Source organism: Haliotis rubra, unplaced genomic scaffold, assembly GCF_003918875.1.
Source record: "Haliotis rubra isolate DU_JTF1 unplaced genomic scaffold, ASM391887v1 Scf563, whole genome shotgun sequence".
Classification (NCBI taxonomy): Eukaryota; Metazoa; Mollusca; class Gastropoda; order Lepetellida; family Haliotidae; genus Haliotis; species Haliotis rubra.
In genome coordinates, this window is record NW_025767261.1 from 511527 (window position 1) to 535392 (window position 23866).

The following is a 23866-nucleotide window of genomic DNA, read 5'->3' on the forward strand; positions in this document are numbered from 1 at the left end:
TTGTTTCCCTGTGAAGATCCAGCTTAGAAATTGTGGTCAGCAACCCATACTTGTCGTAAAAGGCGACTAACTGGATCAGATGGTCAGGCTTGCTGACTTGGTTGACAAACATGTCATTGTATCCCAATTGCGTAGATCGATGCTCATGTTGTTGATCACTGGACTGTCTGGTCCAGATTCGATTATTTACAAACCGTCGCCATATAGCTGGAATATTGCTGAGTGTGGCGTTAAACAACTAACCAAACCAACCAACTGATTAGGTCACCAGCAGGTGGACAGGTTAGAGTAGGTCACCAGCAGGTGGACAGGTTAGAGTAGGTCACCAGCAGGTGGACAGGTTAGAGTGGGTCACCAGCAGGTGGACAGGTTAGAGTGGGTCACCAGCAGTTGAGGTCACCAGCAGGTGGACAGGTTAGAGTAGGTCACCAGCAGGTGGACAGGTTAGAGTGGGTCACCAGCAGGTGGACAGGTTAGAGTAGGTCACCAGCAGGTTAGAGTAGGTCACCAGCAGGTGGACAGGTTAGAGTAGGTCACCAGCAGGTGGACAGGTTAGAGTGGGTCACCAGCAGGTGGACAGGTTAGAGTGGGTCACCAGCAGGTGGACAGGTTAGAGTGGGTCACCAGCAGGTGGACAGGTTAGAGTGGGTCACCAGCAGGTGGACAGGTGGGTCACCAGCAGGTGGACAGGTTAGAGTGGGTCACCAGCAGGTGGAGAGGTTAGAGTAGGTCACCTGCAGGTGGACAGGTTAGAGTAGGTCACCAGCAGGTGGACAGGTTAGAGTAGGTCACCAGCAGGTGGACAGGTTAGAGTAGGTCACCAGTAGCTGCAATGGGGTACTCATTATGCTCGGTGTTGTCATTTTCACTGCCGCTGAATCACTTCCATTAATCTATGCTGATACCTTTCATGTTTTGTAACAAACATTATAATAATGTCCACCTCCTGCAGGGTTCCAGCTTCGCCATACCTCCAGCGGTTTCCCCCAACTCCCAGCACCACAACGTACCACAGTCGATCACGGAGACGTCCAGCTTCAGCTGTCAATATGCGCAACAAACAACGATCTGAAAAACCAAAGATAGATGCCAAGTTCATTGCTGATCCCAGCTTGTGGGATCCAGAAACACCCCGTGAGAAGAGTGTGAAGTACTTCCGCCGACCTGCCAGCGCCCCGGTCAGGAGAGTCAGGTAGGGGGCATTTAATTCCAACATATTTCATGTAAAGTGTCAAAGTTTGATCATTTTGTATGACCAATGCACCCTATCATGATCACCAACTCTGGGAAGTTTCTTCTGCCCCTCACTGACTGTTGATGAAAGGCAGCTTGTCATTGGCTCAGTTGGCTAACTCAGTGTGCCCAACAGTAACCTGCACTGCTGCCACGTGTGTGCCTACTTCAACAAGTGTGGCAGCTTGTAAATGTTTGTCTCCATCTCTTCCAGCCGTCCAGTGTCAGGCGCCTCGTCTCGCTGCTCGTACAGATACACCGCCGGCAGACCATCATCAGGTAGGTTGCCTTTGCTTCAGCTAAAGGGTGTGGGTGTTGGTGTGAGTGGGGTGGGGTGAGCTGTAGCCCAGAGACAGTGTGGGTGTGGAAGTTGAGATTGAGTATCTGTCAAGGGCATGGCTGTGTGCTGCAGGCAAGAAAGCAGGTTGGGGAAGCAGGTTTGACTGCATCCCCAGTGCGGGTGAGTGTTAGGGGCAGTGATTGTGGGAAGGATGGAGGTGGGATGAATGATCATAGGAAGGATGGCTTCAACTGATGGGTTTTGAAATGTCTGGGTAGAACTTTTCAAGAAATCTAATTTTGTTACTTCATCATCGGAGGTAATAGCTTGGTCTGTTACTGTGTGAGCACCATATGAATAAGCCCATGTCCACCTGCAGTGGGGTAATTGTTGTGGGGCATGATATACATGTTGTGGTTTGATGTGAACTGGCATATTACAGTGTTTACGTTGCAACTAATGTGTTCTTTGTGTCCAGGGAAACGACCCAGAGGTCTCTACCGACGCCAACCACACACTATACGAGTTGTAGCATTCAAAAATGGAACAAGGGACAGTTTTGTCCGAGCTACAGCACCAAACATCAAGATGGTAAGAAATACTTTTAGTCAGTGATTCAGTGTCGATAAAAGTATTTATCAATCAACTATAAAAAGCATATGACCATTTTAAGGTTCACTAAATGTCTGAAAGAAAAATCAAGAAAAATCGTAAGAACATAGGTTAACCAGATATCTGACTCCATTTTGCCCAAACTAACCAAGGTACCCACTGTGAGCCTGAAGAGTTGGGAATAAACAAAATGGCTGGTTACACAGCTTAATATTCACCTGACAATGCCCATCACTTATATGTGTTTTGGAAGTGATTCCACCAGGGCGCAGGTATAACAATGTTTTGGTCATTAATCAATATTCACAGAACTTTCCATGGGTCCAGTGGGAGTCTGGGTCCTTCACAAAACACATCCCACCCATGTACCAGAGTGACGCTTCTCAGCCCTAAACAGAAGCTCTATTGTCCTTGCTAATGCAAATAAAATGCCTCATGTTAATGTCAAGTGAATTAGTGTTACTGTCTGTGTTGACAGCTGTTGGAGTTCCTCACAGTCAAGCTGGGTCTGCCGTTTGCTGCCCGGAGGATCTTCCTGGAGGATGGCATCGAGGTGTTTGAGGCGGGGGACATCCTCCCTGATTCCGATGTCTACATCTCGATGGGGGAAAACTACAAGGATCCACATCTCCCCACCAAACGGAATCTGATCCAGAGGGAGGGCGCCGTGTGGACGCTGTCCGGCATCATGCTCCCGGAGGAGGGCAGAAAGAAGAGGACCCGATCATGTCTGTCCAGGAGAATGAAGTATGTTCACATTTAACTCAGTGTATGATTAATCTTCTCTATATGATTAAAGCTATTATTGCAAATACACCCATGAGTGCCAGTCTGTTCGGTATGAACTCAGATACACATGATTGTACATGTATTTGGAATAATTTGTTTTACAGGACTCTGATTGAACAGAAGAAAGTGAGAATCCTGGTTTATCGGAACGGGCGGAGTAAAGAACCCATGGAGATAGTGGCCAACTTGTCAAACACAGAGGAGGTGAGCTACCCTGTGTAACAGTAATGTGGATGTAGGGTCCACTATGTTGTCAGTGGTATCGGCTATGTTGTCAGTGGTGTCGGCTATGTTGTCAGTGGTATCAGCTATGTTGTCAGTGGTATCGGCTGTGTTGTCAGTGGTATCGGCTATGTTGTCAGTGGTATCAGCTATGTTGTCAGTGGAATCGGCTATGTTGTCAGTGGTATCGGCTATGTTGTCAGTGGTATCGGCTATGTTGTCAGTGGTATCGGCTATGTTGTCAGTGGTATCAGCTATGTTGTCAGTGGAATCAGCTGTGCTATAAAGTGGTATCGGCTGTACTGTAAAGTGGTATCGGCTATGTTGTCAGTGGAATCGGCTGTGCTGTAAAGTGGTATCGCCTTTTCTATAAAATGGTATTGGCTGTGCTGTAAAGTGGTATTGGCTATGCTGTAAAGTGGTATCGGGTATGCTATAAAGTGGTATCATCTGTGCTATAAAGTGGTATTGGCTGTGCTGTAAAGTATCGGCTGTGCTGTAAAGTGGTATTGGCTATGCTGTAAAGTGGTATCGGCTGTGCTGTAAAGTGGTATCGGCTATGCTATAAAGTGGTATCGGCTGTGCTGTACAATGGTATCTGCTGTGGTGTAAAGTGGTAACTATCAGCTGTGGTATAAAGTGGTATCGGCTGTGCTATAAAATGTTATCAGCTGGGCTATAAAATGATATCGGTAATGCTATAAAGTGTTATTGGGTATGCTATAAAGTGGTATCGGCTTTGCTATAAAGTGGTATCGGCTGTGCTATAAAGTGGTATTGGCTATGCTGTAACATGATATCAGGTATGGTGTTAAGTAATATCGGTTATGCTATAAAGTTGTTTCAGCATTGCTGTTAAGTGGTATTATTTATGCTATAAAATGATATCAGATATGCTGTAAAGCGACTTATCGGATATGTTGTTCCTGTGTTGTATGTGGTGTCAGCTATGCTGTAGGTGATCATCAGCATGCTGTATGTGGTGGCAGAGATTGGTTAGTTTCTGTGTTGTACATTTCAGTTCCTTGTTGCCTGCACGGCCAAGCTGGACCTCCGAAGTCACGCTCGGATCCTGTATGACTGGGAGGGCAATGAGATAACCGATCTGTCTGCAAGTACGTCAGAAACATGGCATCTGTGTGGAATACAACAGTTATGCTAAAACTCCAGAACGAGTGCTGTTTGATTTTAGACAGCACTTCACTTTAGACACAAAGCACTACATTTATTTTGCGTAAACTAACACAGTTTTACAAAATCAGTGCAATTTTTATACCAAATAGCAAGTCAGTTTCAAGCCCTTTCAAAATGTTAGGTGTCTAAATGCCAACCCGGTATTGATGAAGAGTGCATTGGACACAATATTGTGTGGCCAGTATACCCTACACTAATGAAGCATTTTTTGTGTGCAGCCCCTATTCTGGATGACTGTCTCCAGCAGGGAGGGACCGCTGTCATGGGGCCACTCTGGGTCTCGTTGGGGGAGGGCTTCAGCCCCACTGGCACCGCCGACTTCATTGCCAGCATCAAGCACATCGTCAAGTCTCGGCTGAAGGAGGTGAAGAAGTACAAGACAGAGGTAGGCAGCGTGAGAGGTGGTCCGTGATGTGCGTGATGTGAGAGGTGATCCGTGACGTTAGAGGTGTTCCGTGACGTGAGATGTGGGCCGTGATGTGTGAGATGTGGGCCGTGATGTGAGAGGTGTGCCATGATGGGAGAGGTGGGGCGTGACGTGAGAGGTGGGCGTGGCCGTGAGAGGTGGTCCGTGAAGAGGTGGTCCGTGGCGTGAGAGGTGGTCCGTGGTGTGAGAAGTGGGCTGTGATGTGAGAGGTGGTTAGTGACGTGAGAGGTGGGCCGTGATGTGAGAAATGGTCCGTGATGTGAGAGGTGGGCCATTTCCCTCAACCTCATAAAGATGTAATTGAAAGTCATGTCAGTGCATGTAATGATGTTTGTTAGACATTGTGTTTCTTCCAATTCCAGATTAATTACGCAATGAGTGACGAAGACAAGCACAAAGTGACAGTTGCTTCTATCTTGTCTCTCACTACTGATCAAATCTATGAAGCCTTGGATAGCGTGAGTATACAGTCAAGGCTCATCCCAAACATCGACTGTGTGTTTTGCTACGTCACCCGACTCTTAGGTTATTAGATGCTTGATTGGCATTTTAGAAGATGATATTTGATGAACATAGAGATTTTTTCTGGGTTACATCTTCTTTTTATTCTCGAGTACAACGTTTCAGGGCTTGTTCTGGCCCCATCATTAGGTTATTGTTTTGTTAGCTAACCTGTCCCTCTGGGGCGGTGGGGTAGCCTAGTGGTTAAAGCTTTCGCTCGTCATGCCGAAGACCCGGGTTTGATTCCTCACATGGGTACAATGTGTGAAGCCCATTTCTGGTGTTCCCCATCGTGATATTGCTGGAATATTGCTGAAAGCGGCGTAAAACCAAACTCACCTGACCCTCATGTTATTGACTGTTGCAAGCCCACCTGACCCTTAGGTTATTGTTTCATTAGCCCACCTGACCCTTAGGTTATTGTTTCGTTAGCCCACCTGACCCTTAGGTTATTGTTTCGTTAGCCCACCTGACCCTTAGGTTATTGTTTCGTTAGCCCACCTGACCCTTAGGTTATTGTTTCGTTAGCCCACCTGACCCTTAGGTTATTGTTTTGTTAGCCCACCTGACCCTTAGGTTATTGTTTCGTTAGCCCACCTGACCCTTAGGTTATTGTTTGGTTAGCCCACCTGACCCTTAGGTTATTGTTTGGTTAGCCCACCTGACCCTTAGGTTATTGTTTCGTTAGCTCACCTGACCCTTAGGTTATTGTTTCGTTAGCTCACCTGACCCTCAGGTTATTGTGATTTGTTAGCTCACCTGACCATCAGGTTATTGTGTTTTGTGAGTGACAAAAAATATTCTAATAATATATTTCCAAATTAATGAAATATTTCCAGTAGGGATACTGAATACTGTATGTGTGTGGTTTCTCCAGGCTGATGAGGATATTGACAAGCTGACGAAAACACTGTCGAGGCTGAAGGTAAAGCTGGATGCCCTGGAGGCTGAGCGGGAGAAGGAGGGGGTAAGGAATTGTGTGACTCGGGACACTACAGTACTTTAGATCCTGCGTAACTCTGTTACTCAGGACCTTACAGTACTTTGGTCACTACATAACTCTGGACACTACGTAACTCTGGACACTATGTAATTCTGGTTGCTGTGTAACTCTGGACACTACGTAACTCTGGTTGCTGTGTAACTCTGGACGCTACGTAATTAAGAACAGTACGTAGTTCTGGTTGCTGTGTAACTCTGGACGCTACGTAACTCAGGATAATTCTGGTTGCTGTGTAACTCTGGACGCTACGTAACTCAGGATACTACGTAACTCTGGTTGCTGTGTAACTCTGGACACTGTGTAACTCAGGACACTACGTAACTCTGGTTGCTGTGTAACTCTGGACACTACGTAACTCAGGACGCTACGTAACTCTGGTTGCTGTGTAACACTGGACACTATGTAACTCAGGACACTACGTAACTCTGGTTGCTGTGTAACTCAGGACACTACGTAACTCTGGTTGCTGTGTAACTCTGGACACTGTGTAACTGTGGTTACTATGTAACTCAAGACACTACGTAACTCTGGTTACTACGTATCTCTGCTGAGAAATGACAGATTGCATAAAGTATGTTCAGCAGAGCACAGCTGTTCACTGATCTATTATATGTTGGTACAGTCTATGGGAGCGATGTACAAGATGTCGCACATACAGGAACTGAACGTGGATGACAGGCTTGTCGGCACCAAGGGACTCAAACTCAAGGTCAGTGTCTCTGATCACAGAGGTGTTGTACATTAAATAACCTCCATGTTCTTCCTGCTGTGTTAAGTGTGGATGCTCCAAGCATTCAGAAGATGACTTCATGTAGTTTTAGTGTCTCTGATCACAGAAGCTTGTTGTACATTAAATAACCTCCATGTTCTTCCTGCTGCGTTAACTGTGGATGCTCCAAGCATTCAGACGATGACTTCATGTAGTTTTAGTGTCTCTGATCACAGAGGCTTGTTGTACATTAAATAACCTCCATGTTCTTCCTGCTGCGTTAACTGTAGATGCTCCAAGCATTCAGACGATGACTTCATGTAGTTTTAGTGTCTCTGATCACAGAGGCTTGTTGTACATTAAATAACCTCCATGTTCTTCCTGCTGTGTTAAGTGTGGATGCTCCAAACATTCAGACGATGACTTCATGTAGTTTTAGTGTCTCTGATCACAGAGGCTTGTTGTACATTAAATAACCTCCATGTTCTTCCTGCTGTGTTAACTGTGGATGCTCCAAGCATTCAGAAGATGACTTCATGTAGTTTTAGTGTCTCTGATCACAGAGGCTTGTTGTAAATTAAATAACCTTCATGTTCTTCCTGCTGTGTTAAGTGTGGATGCTCCAAACATTCAGACGATGACTTCATGTAGTTTTCGTGTTTCCATCTCCATCTGCTTATTGGCGTCATGTCTTGTTACAGGTGTATGAGAACGGCATGTCGGAAGGGGCCCAGAACTTCTTCTTCAACCTGAGAGGTGCGCTGAAGGGGATTGGACACGACCCTCCTAAACTAATGGCCAGGGTAAGTTCAACTCAGAATCTGAAAACCTATCAAGGTCTACCATTACTGGTAGCATTAGTTGGGTTGACCATTGGAGTAGTAATGATGTAACCAGTGGTAGATCCATGGGAGTGCAGCAGTAATGATATAACCAGTGGTGGATCCATGGGAGTGCAGTAGTAATTATATATCCAGTGGTGGATCCATGGGAGTGCAGTAGTAATGATATATCCAGTGGTGGATCCATGGGAGTGTAGTAGCAATGATTTAACCAGTGGTGGATCCATGGGAGTGTATTAGTAATGATATAACCAGTGGTGGATCCATGGGAGTGCAGTAGTAATGATACAACCAGTGGTGGATCCATGGAAATGTAGTAGTAATGATATAACCAGTGGTGGATCCATGGGAGTGTAGTAGTAATGATATAACCAGTGGTGGATCCATGGGAGTGCAGCAGTAATGATATAACCAGTGGTGGATCCATGGGAGTGTAGCAGTAATGATACAACCAGTGGTGGATCCATGGAGCAATGGGAGTAGTAGTAATGATACAACCAGTGGTGGATCCATGGGAGCGTAGTAGTAATGATATAACCAGTGGTGGATCCATGGGAGTGCAGTAGTAATGATATAACCAGTGGTGGATCCATGGGAGTACAGTAGTAATGATATAACCAGTGGTGGATCCATGGTAGAGGGGCAGTAATGATATAACCAGTGGTGGATCCATGGGAATGTTGTAGTAATGATATAACCAGTGGTGGATCCATGGGAGTGTAGTAGTAATGATATAACCAGTGGTGGATCCATAGGAGTGTAGCAGTAATGATATAACCAGTGGTGGATCCATGGGAGCGCAGTAGTAATGATATAACCAGTGGTGGATCCATGGGAGTGCAGTAGTAATGATATAACCAGTGGTGGATCCATGGGAGTGCAGTAGTAATGATATAACCAGTGGTGGATCCATGGGAGTGCAGTAGTAATGATATAACCAGTGGTGGATCCATGGGAGTGTAGTAGTAATGATATAACCAGTGGTGGATCCATGGGAGAGTAGTAGTAATGATATATCCAGTGGTGGATCCATGGGAGTGCAGTAGTAATGATATAACCAGTGGTGGATCCATGGGAGCCTTCAATTTAGTAATGATATATCCAGTGGTGGATCCATGGGAGTGCAGTAGTAATGATATATCCAGTGGTGGATCCATGGGAGTGGAGTAGTAATGATATATCCAGTGGTGGATCCATGGGAGTACAGTTGTAATGATATAGCCAGTGGTGGATCCATGGGAGAGTAGTAGTAATGATATAACCAGTGGTGGATCCATGGGAGCGCAGTAGTAATGATATAACCAGTGGTGGATCCATGGAGCCAGTAGTAGTAGTAATGATATAACCAGTGGTGGATCCATGGGAGTAGTAGTAATGATATATCCAGTGGTGGATCCATGGGAGTGTAGTAATGATATGATATAACCAGTGGTGGATCCATGGGAGTGTAGTAGTAATGATATAACCAGTGGTGGATCCATGGGAGAGTAGTAGTAATGATATATCCAGTGGTGGATCCATGGGAGTGCAGTAGTAATGATATAACCAGTGGTGGATCCATGGGAGTGCAGTAGTAATGATATATCCAGTGGTGGATCCATGGGAGTGCAGTAGTAATGATATAACCAGTGGTGGATCCATGGGAGTGCAGTAGTAATGATATATCCAGTGGTGGATCCATGGGAGTGTAGTAGTAATGATATAACCAGTGGTGGATCCATGGGAGTACAGTAGTAATGATATAGCCAGTGGTGGATCCATGGGAGTGCAGTAGTAATGATATAACCAGTGGTGGATCCATGGGAGTGCAGTAGTAATGATATAACCAGTGGTGGATCCATGGGAGCGCAGTAGTAATGATATAACCAGTGGTGGATCCATGGGAGCGCAGTAGTAATGATATAACCAGTGGTGGATCCATGGGAGTACAGTAGTAATGATATATCCAGTGGTGGATCCATGGGAGAGTAGTAGTAATGATATAACCAGTGGTGGATCCATGGGAGCGTAGTAGTAATGATACAACCAGTGGTGGATCCATGGGAGCGTAGTAGTAATGATATAACCAATGGTGGATCCATGGGAGTACAGTTGTAATGATATAGCCAGTGGTGGATCCATGAGAGTGCAGTAGTAATGATATAACCAGTGGTGGATCCATGGGAGTACAGTTGTAATGATATAGCCAGTGGTGGATCCATGAGAGTGCAGTAGTAATGATATAACCAGTGGTGGATCCATGGGAGTACAGTAGTAATGATATAACCAGTGGTGGATCCATGAGAGTGCAGTAGTAATGATATAACCAGTGGTGGATCCAGAGTGCAGTAGTAATGATATAACCAGTGGTGGATCCATGGGAGTGTAGTAGTAATGATATATCCAGTGGTGGATCCATGGGAGTACAAAAGTACTCATATGACCTTGCTGTATTGTTTCACACGATGAACAATCTCATATGACCTTGCTGTATTGTTTCACACGATGAACAATCTCACATGACCTTGCTGTATTGTTTCACCACGATGAACAATCTCATATGACCTTGCTGTATTGTTTCACACGATGAACAATCTCATATGACCTAGCTGTATTGTTTCACACGATGAACAATCTCATATGACCTAGCTGTATTGTTTCCCCCTAGCTGCAGACTGTTCAAGGTTGAGTACCCTGATGTCTGCAGTTGCTGGATGAACTCTTGACGGATTGTTTCACTGAAGTGTGTACAGATCAGCTGGTACATATAGTATCAGGGATCTGTGTTTAAGGATTTTATGAATGTTTATGTGCATCTTCTGGTACCTACAGTTGCTGGATGAGCTGTCTACAGGGTACTGGTCGTCAGGAGGAGTCAACCCAAAACTGAATGCTGTCGCCCAAAGGCTGTATGACAAGTATGGCCGCGAGATCACTAACGTGTTGTCCCTGGAGACGGAACAGGAGGTGTGGGTGTCGTACGGGGAGGCCTACATCTGCTCCTTCAGTGAGTACATCCCAAACAGCCCAAACTCTTCCTTAGTAACTCTGACAGATTTGGTCCTTAGCATTCTCAAGCCTTCAAAGCATCAGTACCTGCTCTGACACATCACGTTAAAGCACTTAAGGAATATGTTGAGTTTCTCTATGGCTTGTGTAATAATTCCGATGTACAGGTGAGTGAACATTCTCCAAGTCAGCATGATTACAGCAGGTCAAACCAAAGTTTGATATCATGAGTCCCCTGCTAACAATGGAATACAAACACCCAACTAGAAGAGTCAAACTAAAGGATCTTCTCTATAGCTTGAATCTTGGCACTTGTCTTGAACTATGAACCGTTTAGTATACATGGACAGGGTCCCTCTCACTTCCAGACCAGACCTCACTGTATATTTTGTTGTCTATTTTGTACGTCATGAACAAGTTATTGTATCAAGCTATTGTATCAAGATAATTTATCAAGTTATTGTATCCTCTCCGCAGCCTACTGTGTGGAGGCTTTCTTTGACAAGGCCACCAAGCTGGAGGTCGAAGGCGCCACCCACGTTGTGCGTGAACAGCTGATGCAGGAGGACACCCAGGCCATGGACGAGTAAGTAGACCATTCCTCTGAAGGTCAGGGTTTTGAATAGTCGTCATTGTATCCTAATTGTGTAGATTGAAGCTCATGATGTCAGTCACTGGATTGTCTGGTCCAGACTTGACTTTTTTACATACTGCAATCACATAGCCGGATTTGGTTGCTTTGGTATGTTGTTAACGCCGCACTCAGCAATATTCCAGCTATATGGCGGCATCTATGAATAACCAAGTCTGGACCAGACAATCCAGTGATCAACATCATGAGCATCGTTCTACGCAATTGGGATACGATGATATGTGTCGACCAAGTCAACAAGCCTGACCACCCGATCCGATTAGTCACCTCTTATGACAAGCATGGGTTGCTGAAGACCAATTCGAACCCGGACCTTCACGGGTCCCATAGCTGGAATATGAACTCAGTACAGTATTAAAAAACAACAACAAAAAAAATAAAATTCCAGAGTTTGTAAATACTGACAGAAATGGAACATCACTGTGTGGGAGAATACATGGATGGGTGGTTAGTTTCAGTTTCTAGTAAGTCAACACCACGATAACTGTAGGAAGGAAAGTAGTATGTTCCAGGGTAATACTTGTAGTACTTGTGGTAGTATATGTAGTGGTAAGTATGGTAGTACATGTGTGTAGCGCTTGTTTTATGTCTGGTAGCTTCTGTAGTAGGAAAGAGGTATATTCCAAGTTTAAATTTGTTATAAGTATTGTATCTACAGTTCTAAGGAAGGTAGTATTCCTCTGTGATTCAGACACGGCCAGTGGGATGCGACGATTGGCTTCCCTGTGATGTACGAGTCTGCGATGGCTGATTTGATGATGCAGGACCCAGACAAGATCAAGTGGATGACGGAGTGCGCCGAGGTTGATGAACGAGGTTACTACCTGCTACATAAGGTCAGGATGCTGCTGGTGTTTCTGTTAACATGCTGTTCATGACACTGATCATAGTATGTTTCTGAAAATGTTTACAAAATCAATTTTCCACTTACAATTTTCAGAAGAACTTCCTGAGTAGCATTTCGCCCTCATGTAGTCTATCCCTCTCTGTTTAATACATATTTGATGATGGTTGTGTTTATTTTTATGTAATCTAAACATTGTCGTCAACTTTAGCTCGAAACGTGAGAGGGGTGGTGGGGTAGCCTAGTGGTTAAAGCGTTGGCTCGTCACGCCGAAGACCCGGGTTCGAATCCCCACATGGGTACAATGTGTGAAGCCCATTTCTGGTGTTCCCCCGCCGTGATGTAGCTGGAATATTGCTAAAAGCAGCGTAAAACCAAACTCAGTCAGTCAGTCGAAATGTGAGACATAGCACAAGATGGAACTTCAACTGGGATTGAATTTTTTCCTTATCCTGACTCATGCTCTTTTTGCTTGTCTTCTTCTTCTTGCGAACATAGTGGAACACTTGTATCTCCCTAATTGAAGCTCCCTTCAATTTAAAATCACTAATTAGTATTCACCACGAGTTACCTCCCTTCCACAAGCGGGCGCGAGAGGAGCCCCCTCTACCCATGTGCCTCACTCTCTCCTTCTTAAGCCCAGTGAGCTGGGCGTGAGAGCGCCTGTGTCTCCGACACACTATATCCTTTGAATTATATTTAGTTAGTTACCTCGTATAGACATCTATAGAGGTTTAGCTAGTATCCTTCAACGATTATATATTGATATTTAGTCGTTTTCTACAGTTTATTCACGGGACGCCCGTGTTTGTTTCAGTGGATTACGTTGATGAAAATTCTGTACTATTGCAGATTACGTTTTGTATGCTGCTGCTGATCCACCTTTTATATGATATGCGGCGCCATGTTCATTATATTCACATTGCAGTTCGCGGTACTAATTTATCCAATTCTACCTTTTATTAATATTTACTTTCGCGTTTGTACGCACAGCAGATAGGTGCGTATGCAGAGTCTAGTATGACTGATACACGGAACCCCTCGCCAGTCTACTGCTGTTGGCCGACTCCCCTCCCGTGTGGTGTTCCGCTAGAGTGGTGGAGAGGTGTGGGACGTAGTCCGCCATCTCCAAGAAGCATCCTGCTTCCCCAGACATCCCATCGTCGCAGCAGAAGACTAGAGGGTTTTCTACTACATCTCAACAGCCGAGATCGTTCCCATCGCAGTTTTGGGCCTGTATGATGATCAGCCGATCATCATACCTGATGTACATCAAAAGATTGACCGATGTCGGCACAGATCAGCATGCAGCCTGATGTACCAGCGCTGATATTCGATGATGCGTCCTGAGGGTCCCATCATTACCAACACTCAGCGCGAGGCGTCGCACACCCAGGGCAGCGTCGACCTCTGAGGAAAATCAGCGAAGTCTACTAGGACTTTCTCAGCGAGATTGTTCCAGCCGATGACCTGGACCTCTACGATGATCAGCTGATCATCATCCCCGTCGCATACAAGAAGCGACCGGTGACAGCTACAACGACATCAGCAGAGATCACCATGCAGCCTGATGCCTCTACACTGATGTCGGACGATTTTCCTGTGGACCCCTCCATTAACACCGCAGATAAGGCACCGACGACCTCGTCGCAGACCATCCCTGAGGACCTGATGCGGCAAATTATGACCATGATGGAGGACCACTACAGACTGCATAAGCAGGGACCGAGCCTTCGCGAAGGCTCCAACGTAGACAGCACCCCAGAGGCACCCCCGTCAACGTAGCAGCCAGGACGATGTCACCTTCGCGAAGGAAGTCACGGACCACCTTGACGAAGGACCTAGATGTACAGCCTTCGCGAAGGCGGGAAGGACCTAGATGTACAGCCTTCGCGAAGGACTTCGCGAAGGCAGGATAGATCATCACCATATGCGGTTTCATCCCTAGATGTGGACTCGGACCATCAGACATCACGGAAGCCTTCGCGAAGGTCATATCGTCGTTCCCCCGGACCGGACGCAGAGGAAGCTTAGCGAAGGCATGCGCAAAGGACACCTGAATCCAGATCATCATCATCTAGAAGGACATCGAGGGACTATACAAGAGCTTCGCGAAACTATCAACGTTCCCCTCACAAGTCTCCGAGAAGATCAACCCATAGACAAGTTGATCATCGATATCAAGTATAAGAACTACAATGGTATATTGGTTCTGTTGAATCCATGGCGAGGCGTATGTTAAGCTGGCCTAAATAGATCTAGAGCGATCAATTAGACACTTATCACCAGACTTCAGTAACCGACTTCTGAAAATGATAAGATGATCCATCTGACCCTACTTAGGCAAGCGGCTTCACCGATCCACATCCTGTTAAACACAGAGGCTGTTAATGAAGCAAAGCTCATATATATATATATTTATATATATATATATATATATACTAATCGGGCTTTGACTTCGATACCTTCCGATGATGGCGAAGGCTAAAGTGGCTCAAGTCTACTTCACCCAGAAGATCTAGAAGGGATGCCTTGAGAACTTGTGAAGTCTCCGGCGTTCACCGAGGAAGTCTCCTCAAAGGTTTCTATATACTAGCCACTTTCGTCATATATAGCTACTCGTCAGTCCGTTCAAGGCGTCGCATAAGTTGATTATCAACTGTATGCCAGATGCGATCTATAAGCCTCTGCGAAGATAATTGTTCAGGCTATTTACAACACAGAGCGTCGCTGTATTATTTAGTCAGCGACATTTCATAGATCTTCACAGAAATCAACTATTCGTATAAATTGCTAATATGCAATCCCGGACGGCGATCACGATTATCTACATGCGTGACCATTCGCATATCTGCAGACAATTCAATATCGAAATTGAACAGCAGCCTTGTTACAGCGAGTATAACTCTTAATCGTCAAAGTTTCTGAGAAGAAATATGGACAACAAGTTCAATGTTAATTCTACAATTATGGCGATACATTCATGTATACAGTCTACAAGCTCACAACTTGCAAGTTGTTTGTACCCATATATAGAAGGAAGTCGAATTATATTCAAAACTGAAATTACTTTCCGACAACCAGGAAAATAACCTACCCAGCATAAAATTACAGGCGAGATATTTCGGGCGGAGGTTTCGTAGCGGTTACCATTAACCCTCGAAATGCGTGGTCACTCCGGATAACCGGGAAGCTCACGGTGAAGACCGGCGTTTATGCTAATATCAGCGGCGACAAGAATTTATTCAAGGTGGGTTTTTCCGCTACACGGTGACATCTGGCGGGTATTATACAGAATCAAAATGCCTTGTTCTGATTGGACGCTTGAGGGACAACGACCTACATGAGGTCGATCTCAATTCACAGTTCAAGACTTACGTCACAAGTGACAACTATATATCAGTGAGCGAGCAAGCCTCATTACAGTCCAGTTAACCTGAACATTCATGATTAGACTGCCTTCTTCAAGTTAGAGACCTCCCCTGTCAAGTTAAGGCGAGGATCGGCAGTCAGGCGATTTTACATAAAGTTCAGCGAGGACAGACACACCTGGTTGTGCACCTACATCGTCAAGGACTTAGCGGCGAATTACCTAGGCGAAGATACAAGTGGATCTAAATCCACAGCGTTTCAGACTACAGCTGAATTTCATCAAGCGACTAACACAACTAGATGGTTAGTAAACCTACTAAGCTTCTGTTTGGAGAATAAAACGGAAGTTTCACGCCCAACCTGGGGATATGAATATAGTGCTCCAACACCTCACAAGTGAGGTTTATGAATACGCCTGGATGACATACTTGGACCCCATGATACGATGATTCTATCACGATGGCCAGCAAGAGCACTGTAAATTTATCTCCACCGAACCAAACAGGAGGAAAAATGCAACAGATTATTTCCTCTATCATCAACTTACGCAGAGTGAAGTCTCATGTACTATATCTCCGTTTGGATCAGAACTGTCATACTACGTGCATATGCGGATGGACCTATTCCGACCCTCCATGAGCTTAATACTCATGATATTAGAGCGCTAACTTCTACAATTGTTCTACACAAATGTGATTGAAATAATGGAGGGTTTATTTCTGGAAATCCGATATGGTGGTTGCAAACCATTATCTGAGAGATATCACCACCGAGGACGTCTCAGGTATACACCAATTCGATCCCATGGTCCTCGCACAACAGCTGACAGTTCCTCGGAGAAGATAAGTCAATCTAACAGATTTTTACTTATCTTATAACAATACTAAATAGCTTCATGCTATATATAATTTACTTAAGTTCCTTTTATCATCACAGTACTATGATTATTACATCATACAATATATAAGTTAACAACTCTACAGAGTTTGTTATTATATATATTTACCTTAAGTTATTCATATCTTAAGAGTAATACTATGGTAACATGATAATTGCATTAGCTAACAAACTCTACAGAGTTTTTGGCTATTTTATACGTAGCTTAAGTTAATTAAGCTAACAAACTCTACGGAGTTTTACTATTATATAGGTAATTTAAGCTAATTATACCTTAAGCATAGTACTATACTCATATTATTAAAATATATTAGCTAACAAACTCTAAGGAGTTTTGCTATTATATAGGTAGCTTAAGCTTATTCATATCTTAAGCTTAGTACTATGTTTATATCATATAAGTAGATTAGCTAACAAACTCTAAAGAGTTTTTTGCTATTTGGCTTAAGTGTCATCATATTTCTAAGCAATATGGTTATATTATAACATGTATTAGCTAACAAACTCTACAGAGTTTTAGCTATTATATATGTAACCAAAGCTTATTCATATCTTAAAAGCAGTACTATGTTTATATCATATAGGTATATTAGCTATCAAAACTCTAAAAAAGGGTTTTTTGCTATTATATATTTCGCTTAAGTTTCATCATATTTTAAGCTTTATGGTTACATTATAACATGTATTAGCTAACAAACTCTACGGAGTTCTTGCTATTATATATGTAGCTTAAGTTTTCCTTCATAAGCTCAATACTAGGTTTATATCATATAAGTATTTTAGCTAACAAACTCTAAAGGGTTGTTTTCGCTATTATACAATTAGCTTAAGTTTCATCATATCTTAAGCAGTATGTTTACATTATAAAGGTATTAGCTAACAAAACTTCGACAGAGTTTTGTTATTATATATATATAGCTTAAGTTTAAATATCTTAAGCTCAGTACTATGTTTTTAACATAAAAAAGTATATTAGTTAATAAACTCTAAGGAGTTTATTTTGCTATATACATTTAGCTTAAGTCTAATCTTATCTTAAGCTAGTACTATGGTTACATTATAAACATATTAGCTAATAAACTCTACAGAGTTTTTTGGCTATTATATATGTAGCTTAAGTTAATTATATCTTAAGCACAATACTATACTCATATTGTAAAATATATTAGCTAACAAACTCTACGGAGTTTTGCTATTATATATGTAGCTTAAGTTCATTATATCTTAAGCACACTACTATACTCATATTGTAAAATATATTAGCTAACAAACTCTCTGAGGTTTTGCTATTATATATGTAGCTTAAGTTAATTATATCTTAAGCACACTACTATACTCATATTGTAAAAATATATTAGCTAACAAAACCCTACAGAGTTTTGCTATATATATGTAGCTTAAGTTAATTATATCTTAAGCTCAGTACTATACTAATATTATAAAAATATATTAGCTAACAAACTCTACAGAGTTTGGCTATTATATATGTAGCTTAAGTTAATTATAGCTTAAGCACAGTACTATACTCATATTATAAAATATATTAGCTAACAAACTCTACAGAGTTTTTGCTATTATATATGTAGCTAAAGATTATTCATATCTTAAGCTCAGCATTATATCTATATCATATAAGTATATTAACTAACAAACTCTAAAGAGTTTGCTATTATATAATTAGCTTAAGTTTAATCATATCTTAAGCTTAGTACTATGTTTATATCTTAAAGTATTTTAGCTAACAAACTCTAAGGAGTTTATACTAGCATATTAACAAGCTTAAGTGTATTAGTCTTAAGCATTGTATTAATGTTATATATACTTTATCATAATAAGTACATGGTAATAACCTTTATATGGCAGCTGATAAGTTAGCAGCAGGAATTCATCAGTTCAGTGCCTTTATGAAGTTCCCATAGGGTTATTACAATCATCACAGTTCAAATCACTAATTATTAAAATCCAAAGTATTAGATATTCCCACCTCCGTTCTGTAGGATTCTACAAGCAAAAGAGCATGAGTCAGGATAAGGAAAAATATGTAATTTTTGGAATAAAATTGATATTTTATACTTATCCTGACTCATGAGGTCAGCCCTCCCATCCTCCCACATAACACTTTGGATTTCCCTGTAAATTCAAATGTTGGGCTCAGTATATGAGGGAGAGTGAGGCACATGGGTAGAGGTGAAGCCCTCGTTCAGCTTGTGGAAGGGAGGTACTACTCGTGGTGAATACTAATTAGTGATTTTAAATTGAAGGGAGCTTCAATTAGGGAGATACAAGTGTTCCACTATGTTAGCAAGAGAAGAAGACAAGCAAAAGAGCATGAGTCAGGATAAGTATAAAATATCAATTTTATTCCAAAATTACATTTTTTGACACAGATATAATGAGTACTTACAGTAACGACCGCCTCCGTGGTGTAGTGGTTAGAGCGTCCGCCCGGAGAGCGGAAGGTCGCGGGTTCGATCCCCGACCGCTACATACCAAAAGACGTTAAAATTTGGTACTTGTTGCTCCCTGTCTGGCGCTCGGCATTAATGGGTACAACAAGGACTGGTCGGCTCGGAGTCAGTATAATGTGTCTGAGTGGGGTATTCATGCTTCACTGCGGCATGGTATCTCAGTGGGCTAGCACTATAAAACCAACTTAAGTCTGGGCTAGTACAAGCAGCCAGCACATACACCTACACACGCATGCACGTCGTCATATGAGCGAAATATTCTCAAGCATGACGTAAAACCCGATTTCACCTCACCTCACTTACAGTAACACGATGACAATACATGCTACAATGATTGTTGTGATTGTTCCCACAGTCCGGCTACATCATCTGTAAGTTCATGCCTCAGCTGTGTCTCGGGGTGTCGGACACGTCAGTGAAGGGACGTCTCTTTGACCGAGATGCAGAGATCGAGGGACAAGTTGTCACTCTGCAGAAGAAAATGGCACAGAACCCCAACCAGATGTGGAAGTTTACGACGGATGCCACCATTGCATCTGTGGTCAGTTTCTTCTGTTTAGATGTAGGACAACATGACCCAGTATGAAATGACATGATACAGTATGACAGAACAGGACACAGTATGATGTGATATGACACAGTATGACATGACATTACAGAGCATGATCCAGTATGACATTACAGAGTATCATCCAGTATGACATTACAGAGTATGATCCAGTATGACATTACAGAGTATGATCCAGTATGACATTACAGAGTATGATCCAGTATGACATTACAGAGCATGATACAGTATGACATTACAGAGCATGATCCAGTGTGACATGACATTACTGAACATGATCCAGTATGACATTACAGAGTATGATCCAGTATGACATTAGAGAGTATGATCCAGTATGACATTACAGAGTATGATCCAGTATGACATTACAGAGCATGATCCAGTGTGACATGACATTACTGAACATGATCCAGTATGACATTACAGAGCATGATCCAGTATGACATTACAGAGCATGATGCAGTATGACATTACAGAGTATGACATTACAGAGCATGATCCAGTATGACATTACAGAGTATGATCAAGCATGACATGACATTACAGAGCATGATCCAGTATGACATTACAGAGCATGATCCAGTATGACACTACAGAGCGTGATCCAGTATGACATTACAGAGCATGTTCCAGTATGACATGACATTACAGAGCATGATCAAGTATGACATTGCAGAGCATGACACAGTATGACTTTACAAAGCATGATCCGGTATGACATGACATTACTGAACATGATCCAGTATGACATTACTGAGCATGATCCAGTATGACATTACAGAGCATGATCCAGTATGACATTACATATGATGATCCAGTATGGCATTACAAAGTATGACATGACACTACAGAGCATGATCCAGTATGACATTACAGAGCATGATCCAGTATGACATGACATTACAGAGCATGATCCAGTATGACATTACAGAGCATGACACAGTATGACATGACATTACAGAGCATGATCCAGTATGACATTACAGAGCATGATCCAGTATGACATTACAGAGCATGATCCAGTATGACATTACAGAGCATGATCCAGTATGACATTACAGAGCATGATCCAGTATGACATTACAGAGCATGACACAATATGACATGACATTACAGAGCATGATCCAGTGTGACATGACATTACTGAACATGATCCAGTATGACATTACAGAGCATGATCCAGTATGACATTACAGAGTATGATCCAGTATGACGTTACAGAGTATGATCCAGTATGACATTACAGAGCATGATCCAGTGTGACATGACATTACTGAACATGATCCAGTATGACATTACAGAGCATGATCCAGTATGACATTACAGAGCATGATGCAGTATGACATTACAGAGTATGACATTACAGAGCATGATCCAGTATGACATTACAGAGTATGATCAAGCATGATATGACATTACAGAGCATGATCCAGTATGACATTACAGAGCATGATCCAGTATGACATTACAGAGCATGATCCAGTATGACATTACAGAGCATGATCCAGTATGACATGACATTACAGAGCATGATCAATGTATGACATTACAGAGCATGACACAGTATGACATTACAGAGCATGATCCAGTATGACATGACATTACTGAACATGATCCAGTATGACATTACAGAGCATGATCCAGTATGACATTACAGAGCATGATCCAGTATGACATTACATATGATGATCCAGTATGACATTACAGAGCAGTATGACATGACATTACAGAGCATGATCCAGTATGACATTACAGAGCATGATCCAGTATGACATGACATTACAGAGCATGATCCAGTATGACATTACAGAGCATGACACAGTATGACATTACAGAGCATGACATGACATTACAGAGCATGATCCAGTATGACATTACAGAGCATGATCCAGTATGACATTACAGAGCATGATCCAGTATGACATTACAGAGCATGATCCAGTATGACATTACAGAGCATGATCCAGTATGACATTACAGAGCATGATCCAGAATATGACATGACATTACAGAGCATGATCCAGTATGACATTACAGAGCATGATCCAGTGTGACATTACAGAGCATGACACAGTATGACATGACATTACAAAGTATGATCCAGTATGGCATGCCATTACAGAGCATGATCCAGTATGACACTACAGAGCATGATCCAGTATGACATTACAGAGCATGATCCAGTATGACATGACATTATAGAGCATGATCCAGTATGACATTACTGAACATGTGATGACACAGTATGAAATGACGTGACAGCATAACACAGTGACAACATATGACACAGTATGACTGAATGTGACACAGTATGACACATGACACATTATGACTGATGATGACACAGTATGACTGATGATGACACAGTATGACACATGACAGTGTGACTGAGTATGACACATGACACAGTATGACTGAATATGACACAGTGTGACTGAATATGACACGGTATGACTGAATGTGACACAGTATGACTGAATGTGACACAGTATGACACATGACTCAGTATGACTGAATATGACACAGTATGACTGAATATGACACAGTATGACTGAATGTGACACAGTATGACTGAATATGACACATGTCACAGTATGACTGAATATGACACATGACACAGTATGACTGAATATGACACAGTATGAGTATGACTGTATGATGAATATGACACAGTATGACTGAATATGACACATGACACAGTATGACTGAATATGACACAGTATGACTGAATGTGACACAGTATGACTGAATATGACACATGACACAGTATGACTGAATATGACACAGTATGACTGAATATGACACAGTATGACTGAATATGACACATGACACAGTATGACTGAATATGACACAGTATGACTGAATATGACACATGACACAGTATGACTGAATATGACACAGTATGACTGAATATGACACAGTATGATACAACATAATAGAGTATGACACTTCTGATTATGTATCAGTCATAACATTGGCTAGGGTATTATTCATCATTAATCCGAGCTCCAATTGTGAACGACTTTGATCTTATGTATACTTGTTTGAGTATCAATAATCTTCAATCTTGTTTAGTCAATAAACTGCTTCATGTCACATGATTGACATATTTGGGTATATCCATGCTTGTATTTGTAGGCCTATCCTGACAAGGTGCTGACGTATCTCGGCAACAAGTTCGGAGATGATGAGTCGTACACAGAGAATTCTCCCGAGGGCTGCAAGCCTGGAGTCCGTGTTTATCTCATCGTGTCGGAACCCAGGTCCAGGAAGGAGGGATCCTGTCAGAGGTGGGTGTCTCAGATCAACAGCATCTTCATCTTCGGACACTGTGGTCCTAAGATAGAATAGCTCCCCTATCTCATATTTGTCTCTCTGTGGGTCCCAGGTGAAACAGGTCCCCTGTACTTCATGCTGGTCCCTGGGGGTGGGAAAGGCATATTGTTGAAGCGTCTGCTTGTCAAGCTGAGGACCCAGGTTCAATTCCCCACTTGGGAACAATGCGAGAAGCCCAGTTCTGGTTTCCCTGCCATGATATTGCTGGAATATTGCTAAAAGCGGCGTTAAACCATACTCACTCAGTCTCTGTGGGTTCCAAGTTACGTAAGACCCCAATCTGGGATAAAATTATTCTCCAGAACCCCTAACTTGTATTTCTTTGAGTTCTTGGGTAAAATACCTGATGTCTCCACTGTGTGGGTGCTGTGCATTGTACCACCCAAGATGAAGTAACCCTCACCTAACATCCCTGGAGACTACCCAGCTAGGATTACTACTTCCCAGGCTGTGATACAAATAACATATCACTCCTAACTCCTTACACAACTGATCAGCACCGTAACTGACTGTTTGCCAGGTTTGGTCTGAAGCAGGAGAAGTTTGACAACCTGGGCCAGTGGAAGTACACGCAGGCTGGCAACTCCGAGTGGCACAAGCTGGCGTATTCCTGGCCCATCACAGCCGACGGGGAGCTGAATGAGGTAACTCACTGTCAAGTCACTGTCAGGGGATTTGTTTAACCCCCTGGCTGCGGAGTTTTTTTTCAGGCGCACATTTTCATACGCTTTGAAAAGTGAACGTTGTGCGAGAATTGCGCTCGCATGGTGCTGGATCTACGTACGGCTATAAAATTACACAGAAATGTAGAATATTAAATTTCCTATCCGTTGGTATAAATATAAGTGAAACAACCTCGGCGGTTTGAGAAATAGACCTTGCTAAATGCTGTCCAAATTTTTGTTATGCGTTAAAAAACAGTAAATTTC

The 23866-nt window shown here is 42.7% G+C and overlaps 1 protein-coding gene across 1 annotated transcript in view; it reads left to right on the forward strand.

The window, feature by feature from the left end:
* LOC124254105 (doublecortin domain-containing protein 1-like) overlaps positions 1-23866 on the forward strand; it is a 62899-nt gene that overhangs the window by 4166 nt on the left and 34867 nt on the right. The window contains exons 3-19 of the mRNA XM_046687977.1: positions 953-1192; positions 1448-1512; positions 1992-2104; positions 2604-2872; positions 3019-3118; positions 4158-4251; positions 4549-4715; positions 5120-5215; positions 6136-6225; positions 6884-6970; positions 7672-7773; positions 10624-10798; positions 11278-11386; positions 12144-12288; positions 19389-19574; positions 22740-22891; positions 23458-23581. Coding sequence (XP_046543933.1) covers positions 953-1192; positions 1448-1512; positions 1992-2104; positions 2604-2872; positions 3019-3118; positions 4158-4251; positions 4549-4715; positions 5120-5215; positions 6136-6225; positions 6884-6970; positions 7672-7773; positions 10624-10798; positions 11278-11386; positions 12144-12288; positions 19389-19574; positions 22740-22891; positions 23458-23581 — 2314 coding nt within the window. The remainder of the gene's footprint in view (positions 1-952; positions 1193-1447; positions 1513-1991; positions 2105-2603; positions 2873-3018; positions 3119-4157; positions 4252-4548; positions 4716-5119; positions 5216-6135; positions 6226-6883; positions 6971-7671; positions 7774-10623; positions 10799-11277; positions 11387-12143; positions 12289-19388; positions 19575-22739; positions 22892-23457; positions 23582-23866) is intronic.